General features: G+C 34.0%; 1 protein-coding gene across 2 annotated transcripts in view; it reads right to left on the reverse strand.

Moving 5' to 3' along the window:
• Nucleotides 1–958: 958 nt before the first annotated feature.
• Nucleotides 959–11,404, reverse strand: part of Cul3 (cullin 3) — a 68,479-nt gene continuing 58,033 nt past the window's right edge. For both annotated transcript variants that reach the window (XM_010611785.1, XM_010611786.3), the window contains exons 13-15: nt 6,291–6,477; nt 4,987–5,132; nt 959–1,921 (exon numbers count right to left, since the gene is read on the reverse strand). In XM_010611785.1, the coding sequence (XP_010610087.1) occupies nt 1,790–1,921; nt 4,987–5,132; nt 6,291–6,477 (465 nt within the window). In that variant the 3' untranslated portion in view covers nt 959–1,789. The remainder of the gene's footprint in view (nt 1,922–4,986; nt 5,133–6,290; nt 6,478–11,404) is intronic.

The raw sequence follows: 11,404 nt of genomic DNA on the forward strand, positions 1-11,404 counted from the left end.
ATGAAACTCGTCTATGCTCTGCAGCACACCAATCTATCATTCAAGTACAGTGAGTGTCTTGAGAATGTTTACGATAATTTTCACTAGCATCTTACTTGCATCATGTAAAAGTGAAAAATGTAAAGTAAAAGCATAAGGCTTATTCCTCACACATAAGATTAAGTTCAGTGAAAGCATGCTTGCAAGTCTAAAAGAAAACTGTAACTGAAGACGCATGGGGAAAAGTATTTATGTGGTATTTTTAATCCATATTAGAATTCAGTTGTAATTTTACCATAAATTTAAACAAAAACCATCTTCTGAGACAAATGTTCTAATAAATGTATCAACAATAGTGACAGTCAATCAAGAGTGGGTTATTTGAACTCATTAGTAACATTTTTTTCTATCCAACAGAAACCTACAGTGGTTTGCCCCCATTACATATCTGAAACATTGTCTTATGAGAACAAAAATGAAGTAAAATTGACCATAAAAATATTCTGAAGTTCAAATAAAGCAAACTATAACCCTCAGCAGACCAATTAGGTAAGAAACATTGGTGATAGTTGGAAGCACAGGATAAGTGACATGAATCTTCAGCACAATGCGCATCGTTGAAAATGTGAAACGATGCCTCTTCAGAGAATTGCTAAATAACCAGAATTAATCAGATTTGAAAAATATTGCTTAAATCACTTTCCAAAACATAGCTGCAAGAATTGAAGATTTTGTTGAAACTATCAAGGTAATCATATTTATTGCATTTTTAGATTGCTTTTTGAAACAGAATTAATAATATACCACAGTTTCACCAAAATATATATTTAAAGTGTGTATGGGAGTGTGGGTGGGGTGGAGCCTAAGGTATTTATAAACAAAGTGTAGACTGTATGTGCTTTTCAAAGGGGCTGAATTAAATATAACCAGCTGCCAATTTTGTGCTCTGACATACTTGAATTAGTGGGTATGTGTATACTTAATTCACTTATTTTTGTCTACAACAGATGAAATAAACACCATCCTATACAATCCACTATTAGCAGTGAGTACAACAGCAAAAAACTATTATACAATTTATACATACTAAAATATTTTCTTTCTCTAGAAATAACTCAATGAAACCTAATCATTGTAAGACTTAATTTAGGAAGTCTCAAATTACAATAGGAGAAAAACAAATGAGGGTGTGTACTGAGCCCAAAATAAAGGTTCCTGGTCATAAGGCTATAAGATTATTAAGTGCAAGTGGCAGAACAAAGCATGCTCAAATTGGATGCTTTCACCTTTGTATATTTATCAAACCTTTAAATTAAACAGGACTAGTTAAAGTATGTTTTAAGCAGAGCAAGAAAATTGGAAATTTTGCCTTTCTTTTGCCATTTTGTTACCCAACTTACACAATGCGCAAAGTGCTAATAGGCAACACTACAGAAACATTTACATCAACACTGAAGACCTGGGGAAATTAAATCCAACAATTTTATTTTAATGAGCTGTAGTTTCTAAATTTTTGTTTTTTATTTTTTTCTGTTTTCATACAGTACTGAAAAAAAAAATGCGGCACATTCACATTTTCCCGAGGAACTGTAAAGATGATCTCTACAGGGATAAACGTTGGAAAGCCTGAAGCTCAATCAACTGACGTTGAAAACTCTCAAAGGGAGCAAAGGCTCAATCTGAATGGTCTAGAACATGTACTGTAAATTTTAATAGAAGAGATGGTCGTCTTAATATTAATGATTTAAAAGAACTTCCCAGTCCATGCGAAGAGTACAGTCCAAGAATAAATCAAATTTCTGAACGCATTTTATGCTACATATGTGTATACTTTGCGATCCTCAGGTGTTCGTGCCAAATATTCTCTTTCAATAAGTCCTTCAATACGTTTCTTAATAACAACTGGACTTGGCAAGAATCGAGCCTTCAACTGCTGAGTTACCTAAAAAAAGAAGGTACAAAGACTAATTCCTACCAGAAAAGTTTCTTTAACATTTCCATATAAACACACAATAAATTCTGACTTTAAATAGAACCTGTCCTTTTAAGATTCAGAAATCAAACTTTTAGTGATTCTATTAGCAAAGAAAGTAGAGAATATTTAAAAAACTGTATTTGAAAATGTACTGCATGGTTAGAATACACTTCCTTGTATGAGCATGTGCATGCTGAAGTAGATTAATAGGTGAATTAGCTGATCACACATTAGTATGAATATATACCACTACACAGCTTGACCACTTTGATGTTACTACTCTGCTGACTTCTGGGTTATTCTCATTTCTCAGAACTTGGGTGTCATAATGTGAGTAAGAGCACAGACTCTGGTCCAAAACTGCCTGGATTCAAATCCCAGTATTACCACTACTGCCCTGGGCCTGTGGGAAGTTGCTGGGTTCATTTAAGGAGAGAAGAGACACAGGGCCCAAGAATAATGCCCATCCATACTAGGTACTACTCTGTCCTTTTCTGCCACTATGCTGTAGTCAACTACACCGGGTTATTAGTAAAAGTAAGCACAACACCAGCCACAGTCTATCTACATATTACTTACTGGTCATTTGTACATGTTCTTAATTCCACAAAGTAGGCTATCTCATTGTATAAGAGGTAAATAAGCCAGAAAGGAAACTGACACTAACCAGTACTAAGGAAGAGGGCTAGCAGAGATCAATGTAAACCTTTTTGATCTCAAAGTTCATGCTCTTTTCAGTAAACCATCCTGCCATCCAACCACCCATACACTAGTTTTTCTTTCATTCTTGCTCTATACTTCCCAAAGCCAAAATGGATGGATAATTCTTTGAAATCTAACTTCATGACTTCACTCTGCAACTAAAGTCAATTAGACTTACAGAATTACCATTCTAGTATGAACAATTTTGCTCTCCAATCCTTTGACTGTTTTCTTAGCTTCTTTTGACCTTTCTTCCTTCTTCACAGGGCCTAGACAGCACTCATGATCACTGTAGCTAGTTTCCAAACCTTCAACTCTCTTGATTCCTTTAGTACTACTCCATAATATCCTTTTATCAAGCTACATTCTGTATCTACTCTTCCATTTTAAATTTACTGGAGTTTCTTGCTGAGTATAACATAGTTTTAACACCATTTGTGTTGGTCACGAGTCAATAAACTGTTAATCACAGGCCAAATACAAACTGCTGCCTAATTTTGTAAAATTACATTGAAATAGCCACTCCTTATGTTTAGATGATCTACAGTGTTTCCACGTTACAATTAGTCATTAAAAAAATTTTTTTTGCTCAAGTGCTGGGAAAGACTGCTAATACAAATTTATAAACTTAAAGTCAATTTCAGCCAGTTCCCAAATACCATTTTTTGATAAATACTATTTCAAATTTCTGATATGCTAAAGCTGTTCAACCAGAAACTTGTACCATACATAACCTCATGTCACATTCTATACAAGACAGGCCGTCTCAATGTGGAATTCCTCAAATCCCCACCCTACAATATCTGCACACTTATGCATTCTTATGTCACTCACTGCTCGATTAGCACACATTACCTGTACCGTGCCCTATGTTCTGAGGAAGAGGCATATTCAGTAACATCCATTAATATGTCTACACCCACAACATTTTCTATCCCATCCTCTCTTTTTCTAGACTCTGGTATCATCATCCACTCCTCCAATTCCATCCCCTTTTGTCTTTTAGCTTTCCTTATCATTAGGATATAAGCACAATCACTATCTTCCCATCTAGAAACAAGATTCCAAAACACCTCACTTATGCTTAATTGTCTACACTGGTCTCTCTGCCATTTCTCAGGAGCCAGAATCTCACAAGACAAAACACTGTCACTGAAATCCATCTTTACTAGTTCAGTGAAAACATCCCAGAAAGATAACTATTCATCTAATTGCCAATATGTCTTTAGTGCTTTTTCACCTTGGTCTTTTCGTGATTTTTTTTTTAATCACTCACTCCTTGGTAACTCTGTGCCTGCCCATTCAACACTATCTTTGCTTTCTTTTCTTTTTGCTCTCCGGCACCCTTCTCAAATTTAAACATTCTTCAGAATCACCTAGAGAGCTCCTTAAAATCAGATTACTGAGCCCTGGCTCCAGAGTTTCTGTTTCCATAGATCTGGATGCAGACTGAGAATCTATACCTCTACACAAGTTTGCAGATGATGAAGCTGCTACAGAAACCACACCTTGAAAACAGGTACTCAAATGGCCTTCTCTCAATGTCATGCTATGCTCAATGTTCCACACATGGCAAGGGAAGGGTCTAACTTGCTCACCAGGCTATCCCTGAGCAATTCAATTTAACTATACTCCCGTGGAGTAAACTCCCAAGTCACCTTCTAGTCCTCATCTGCTTCCTGACTTCTGACGTTAATTTTAGGTTACTAGAACATAGACATGGCAAAAATAATAGTCAACTTGCAGAAAACAGCATTAACACACAACTGTAATACAACAGCACACTACCCTTCCCTTTTTGGTTAAAGGGACCAATCTTCACCTATTACTCACATGAGAAAACCAAGAGGTTTACTTGTCCCTGATCATTTCCCATCATCAGTTGATAAATCCTGTCAATTCTATTTCTCAGTCATTCTGATTCAGTTCTCTACTCACTAGCAACACTTTACCTACACTCTTTCTCTTAACCTATTTCCAGGGCTTCTAAGTCTTCCCCTCTTTAAGTTTCCTAATGCATAAAATGGAAGCCCTTAGTAAAAGTTAAATTTTAGAAATCTAGGCAGTTAGTTTATAAAGATATTAAATACCGGTGTATTTTTTCCATATTCTTTGTGACGATACTGTTACCGTTTTCATTATAAACACATCAGCTCTTAAAGTGTATACATATGCTGATGTAGTTATATTTAATTATTGAGTCTTATTTTTAATGAGAAGTATTACATGACCAGTTTGTTTTAACTCAATATGGTGTTTTTCTAAATATAAGGTGTTAAATGGTTTTACTCTGCCTTTTCTCCATTAACCCAACAGTGAAATGTCCTCACCTCTGCTACTAAAACATTGTGCTGCATCTTCTTTCTGGATTTCATTATCCGCACTATAGCAGCTTCTATCTCATGTTTTCTGTCATCATCGACTTTTTGCCTTGTTTCTTTCCTTTCTGGATCAGATTCACCTTGTTTGGCAGCAACTAAAATAGAATTAATACCATTTACCATAAATGTGATGAAAAATCTAAACACAACACCAAAATCAAAGTCTACAAGGAAAAGATTATTTGTGGTAATATTAACATCTGATAATATTAATGTTGGGCATGACAGAATCATACAGACAGTTCTTAGTGTTAAGGTGAAGGTGGGAAATTCAGATTATCTATAACCCCATTTATTTTCCTCCAGATCTAGGATATAAATGAGCCCTGAAATTTAAAAAGTGTTTCTGCCTAAATCTATAGTTGTATATCATATACACTGAAGAAAAAAGCCAAAATTTTATTCCATGACACTTATTAAAAGTTTAATTTTTAACATACATGCATGTCACAAAGAAAAATCTGGGCCATCTTGCTGAGGAAGATTACAATGACACAGCTTTCGACTACAGGAGTCGGGCTTTAAGAGAGACGCTACTGTATTTCATAAACCATACGAACAGTCAAAAGGTCAAAGGAAAAAGTAAATTTAAAAAATGGGCACATATAGTTCTTGAGACAATATTCTGATAATCAAATAATGATTACAGAGATGTATTATCTATCATGAATGGATCAGCAGTAGGGAGTTTAACACTAGTTTTCAAAATGCATTAGTTTTTCACACATCAGCAAGAGTGAAATAGCTGTTTTCTTATTTTTAAATACACATGTTACATTATGTTAAGTGAGTAGCATTTTCACTATCAACTTGTAAGATTATGCTAAAAGCTTCCCAACAGTGATATTTTTGTTGATTTTAGAGAAACAACAGTTTTAAGATTTTTGAACTTAGAAAATATTTAAAATCTGCTTTAAAAAATAGACTTCCATTGCTATTAGGTTCATCTGACCAGTTAAAAACAGGTACTAACAAGTTTATAGAATTGTATTTGTTGAAAAATATACAGAAAAAAACCTTATTTACACTCAAATTATTTTTAACAAGGCTTAACTGTACTTGGAGTCAGCTCTATTTTGATATGAACAAATCAATAAAAGCTGCTTTCTTATGTTAGTGTTATGTAACACCATAAATGATTACCTGTTAAGAACAAAAAGTTACTTTTTTAAAGAAAGAAATCCAAGAGATGAGAATTTTTTCTCAAGAAAGAAGTATGTAACTTATAGGAGAAAAAACAGAATTCCAGATACCTGTTTGAATCTTGACTCTGTGCAGTTTGGATGTGAACTGGTCATTAACTGTGAATATATGACCATTTTCTATTTCCTTTGACTTGGGCTCTTTTGTAAGAACCCGCTGTGTTGGTTTACCGCAGGCGAGCGACTGTAGGGCTCTAACCAGCTCTCTTTCTGGGATATCAGTCTCTTGTTGAATTTCCTGAAATTCCATGATTGACAAAATTAGACTTTTTGAAATATAAAGTAGATTAATCAGCAAGTAAACTGACCAAACAGTGGTCATAGACAGGTGAATCCAGAGAAGTAATTTACAACAAAGAATTCCCTGCATATTTATGACTCATCACTAAAATTATCTGAGCTAGAGAAGAGATTTAAATATAAAATATTAAAAAGATATGTACATTTTTGCTTCAGGAGATGTAAGAACTATTCAAAAAATGTCATCCCACAGAGATTATGAAGAACTGTTCTAATACTTAGGTATGAAGTATTAACCACATTTAACTGATAATTTTAGAACTACTTTAAACTTCTTCCAAGTTTATATACACTATTGCTTTGCTCAGCCATTTCTTTCACAGGAAAAAAAAATTTAAAAATCTGAGCTCAAGCATTCTAACATGTAGAATTCAAACTATAACAGTAAATGAAAAACTTAATATCTGGAAGTTTAGGAAAAATCACTAAGAAGTGTGTTTTGAAGTTCAGGAGATAATTTTTATTACATATTACAGTATGAATAAAAGAGTATCATGTAATGTTTAATCCTCTATTCTCATTTCACTGGAACTGGAAGAGAACTGTACACGTACATGAGTTGGACATTTTACTTCTATAGGGACATGTGGCTATATCTGGATTCAGGTAGTATAAATCTCCTTTGCATCAATCTCTGGTTTTATGTTTACTACTACTTTTAGATATTTTAAATGCTGCACAAGTTATTTCCAGAAAATTAAAGAGACAATTAATTATTAGAATGGAGAAAGTAATTACTATGTACATGATAAAATAACCTATTTATATATTTTAGTTATTGCTTAATCATATTCAAAGAATTAGAAATACCTTCATAGATGATATTTTAAAATTAGATCTTTCCAGAGGTAACTGTCTTTCCCAGAGATAACTGTTCATTGTGTAAATGTCTATTCTTTTCCCCATTCAACTACATACATGAACACATATTTTTCCATCTAAGGACAGCAGTTCTATCTACAGGGAATTCCATAGCACTGCTCTATAAGACAATGTAAGTGGAGAATGAAACTGTATCCAATTTTGTGTTGGTTGATGCACTTCTGACTTTGAGCAGAAGAGCCAGTTTTTCTGAAGCAGATTTCTAGAAATGCATTTCCTTTCTCAAAGTTACCAACATTTTATATTTGACAAATACTGACACTTTGGGGGGGGGCGGTACTGGGAATTGAATGTAGGGCCTTGCACAGGCTAGCAAACACTTTACCTCTGAGTTATATTCCCAGACCAACAAAATGCTTTTCCATTTGCTTAAAAAATTATACCCCATTCCCACATCTTCAACATTTGATTTTTTCTTCTGTGCATGTGCTAGGCTAAAATGTCACCATATTACTTTTTACTCCACCATGGCCACCGGGGTGGGAGGGAGGATCATTTCACATTTACAGGGTATCTGTAATCCTTCCTCTGTACTTTGTCTATCTGTATTTCTTGCATGCTTTCCTACCCAACTGTTTGCTTTTGTATTCATTTACCTATAGTATCCAATTTTTGCTGGGGATTAAATCCAAGGCCATGCACATGGACCTTACAATAAGGCTGTACCACTAGCGCTATGTTATGGGTTTTCAATTGTCACCTTAGTAATTTCTTAGTCTCCAAGTCAAATCATACAGGTTTATTACTTTTTAATGCGTTTAAATGTACCAGGTCTTATCCTGATTTTTGTAATAGATTTTCAAAAAGACTTTTCTCATCCCAAAGTTATTAAAATACTGTTTTCTTTTATTATGTTTATAGACATTCTGATTATTTACTTTAGACTTTCACATCTACCCAGAATTTAACTTGATATTTGGTATAGTAGAGGAAACTAATGCCCCCATCCTGCCCGCCTATGCCTCTAAAGAAAGTACCAATTATTTTTAGGTTAATTTAAAAGGATTAATTTACTATATCCCAAACACCCATAAATGTATATATCAATTTGCTTATATGTTCTATTTTGTTCAAACGAGCTAGTTATTTATGGCTTTTAAGAATTTTAATTTTACTGTATATTTTGTTAATAAGACACTAACATTGAGATTTCTTCCCTTCTGTTATGCTTTGCTTTAAATAAAAAGATCTGCCTATTGTTGTCCAGATAAATTTTAGAATTAGCTTGTCAAGTTCTGTATTTTTTTAAAAAAGGAAATTCTTTGGAGAATTTTGATTTGGGATTTCACTGAACTTATTATAGGTGATTTTTAAAAAATGACTTTCTTAGCCCATTAAAATCACAGCAGACTTTTCAACACAAACCCTTAGGTCAAAGAGAGCCTGGAGTGAGGTATTCCAAGTCCTAAAAGAAAAGAACCTCTAACCTAGACTAACGTATCCTGCAAAACTCTCTTTTAAAATAGATGGGGAAATAAGATACTTTCATGACAAAGAGCACCTGAGAAATTTCATGAACACCAAACCAGCACTGCAAGGAATTCTAAACAATATCCTAGAAAAGGACAACGAAGTTCACAATAACATGAGGCCCAACAGACCAAATCAAACTGGCAAGGCAAGAAACTAAAAGGAGAGGGGGAGAAAAAGTAAAAAGAGTCAACAAAAGGACAGTAACATGACAAGAATAACTCAGAATGTATTAGTTATAACCATCAATGTTAATGGTCTCAATTCACCAATCAAGAGAAAAAGATTGGCAGAATGGATTAAGAAGCAAAATCCAACAATATGTTGTATACAAGAAACACACCTATTTATTTCACTTAGGAGTATATCTTCAATATGTATCCATTTTCCTATGAATGAATCTATTCTCTCGCTCTTTATGGCTTACCTATTTATATATTTTAGTTATTGCTTAATCATATTCAAAGAATTAGAAATACCTTCATAGATGATATTTTAAAATTAGATCTTTCCAGAGGTAACTGTCTTTCCCAGAGATAACTGTTCATTGTGTAAATGTCTATTCTTTTCCCCATTCAACTACATACATGAACACATATTTTTCCATCTAAGGACAGCAGTTCTATCTACAGGGAATTCCATAGCACTGCTCTATAAGACAATGTAAGTGGAGAATGAAACTGTATCCAATTTTGTGTTGGTTGATGCACTTCTGACTTTGAGCAGAAGAGCCAGTTTTTCTGAAGCAGATTTCTAGAAATGCATTTCCTTTCTCAAAGTTACCAACATTTTATATTTGACAAATACTGACACTTTGGGGGGGGGCGGTACTGGGAATTGAATGTAGGGCCTTGCACAGGCTAGCAAACACTTTACCTCTGAGTTATATTCCCAGACCAACAAAATGCTTTTCCATTTGCTTAAAAAATTATACCCCATTCCCACATCTTCAACATTTGATTTTTTCTTCTGTGCATGTGCTAGGCTAAAATGTCACCATATTACTTTTTACTCCACCATGGCCACCGGGGTGGGAGGGAGGATCATTTCACATTTACAGGGTATCTGTAATCCTTCCTCTGTACTTTGTCTATCTGTATTTCTTGCATGCTTTCCTACCCAACTGTTTGCTTTTGTATTCATTTACCTATAGTATCCAATTTTTGCTGGGGATTAAATCCAAGGCCATGCACATGGACCTTACAATAAGGCTGTACCACTAGCGCTATGTTATGGGTTTTCAATTGTCACCTTAGTAATTTCTTAGTCTCCAAGTCAAATCATACAGGTTTATTACTTTTTAATGCGTTTAAATGTACCAGGTCTTATCCTGATTTTTGTAATAGATTTTCAAAAAGACTTTTCTCATCCCAAAGTTATTAAAATACTGTTTTCTTTTATTATGTTTATAGACATTCTGATTATTTACTTTAGACTTTCACATCTACCCAGAATTTAACTTGATATTTGGTATAGTAGAGGAAACTAATGCCCCCATCCTGCCCGCCTATGCCTCTAAAGAAAGTACCAATTATTTTTAGGTTAATTTAAAAGGATTAATTTACTATATCCCAAACACCCATAAATGTATATATCAATTTGCTTATATGTTCTATTTTGTTCAAACGAGCTAGTTATTTATGGCTTTTAAGAATTTTAATTTTACTGTATATTTTGTTAATAAGACACTAACATTGAGATTTCTTCCCTTCTGTTATGCTTTGCTTTAAATAAAAAGATCTGCCTATTGTTGTCCAGATAAATTTTAGAATTAGCTTGTCAAGTTCTGTATTTTTTTAAAAAAGGAAATTCTTTGGAGAATTTTGATTTGGGATTTCACTGAACTTATTATAGGTGATTTTTAAAAAATGACTTTCTTAGCCCATTAAAATCACAGCAGACTTTTCAACACAAACCCTTAGGTCAAAGAGAGCCTGGAGTGAGGTATTCCAAGTCCTAAAAGAAAAGAACCTCTAACCTAGACTAACGTATCCTGCAAAACTCTCTTTTAAAATAGATGGGGAAATAAGATACTTTCATGACAAAGAGCACCTGAGAAATTTCATGAACACCAAACCAGCACTGCAAGGAATTCTAAACAATATCCTAGAAAAGGACAACGAAGTTCACAATAACATGAGGCCCAACAGACCAAATCAAACTGGCAAGGCAAGAAACTAAAAGGAGAGGGGGAGAAAAAGTAAAAAGAGTCAACAAAAGGACAGTAACATGACAAGAATAACTCAGAATGTATTAGTTATAACCATCAATGTTAATGGTCTCAATTCACCAATCAAGAGAAAAAGATTGGCAGAATGGATTAAGAAGCAAAATCCAACAATATGTTGTATACAAGAAACACACCTATTTATTTCACTTAGGAGTATATCTTCAATATGTATCCATTTTCCTATGAATGAATCTATTCTCTCGCTCTTTATGGCTGAGTAATATTCCATTTTATAGAAAAACCACATCTTCTTTATCCAGTTTCCAACGGATGGGCAAGTAGG

This window comes from Fukomys damarensis, unplaced genomic scaffold (assembly GCF_012274545.1).
Source record: "Fukomys damarensis isolate Sample0158 unplaced genomic scaffold, DMR_v1.0_HiC HiC_scaffold_16, whole genome shotgun sequence".
NCBI lineage: Eukaryota > Metazoa > Chordata > Mammalia > Rodentia > Bathyergidae > Fukomys > Fukomys damarensis.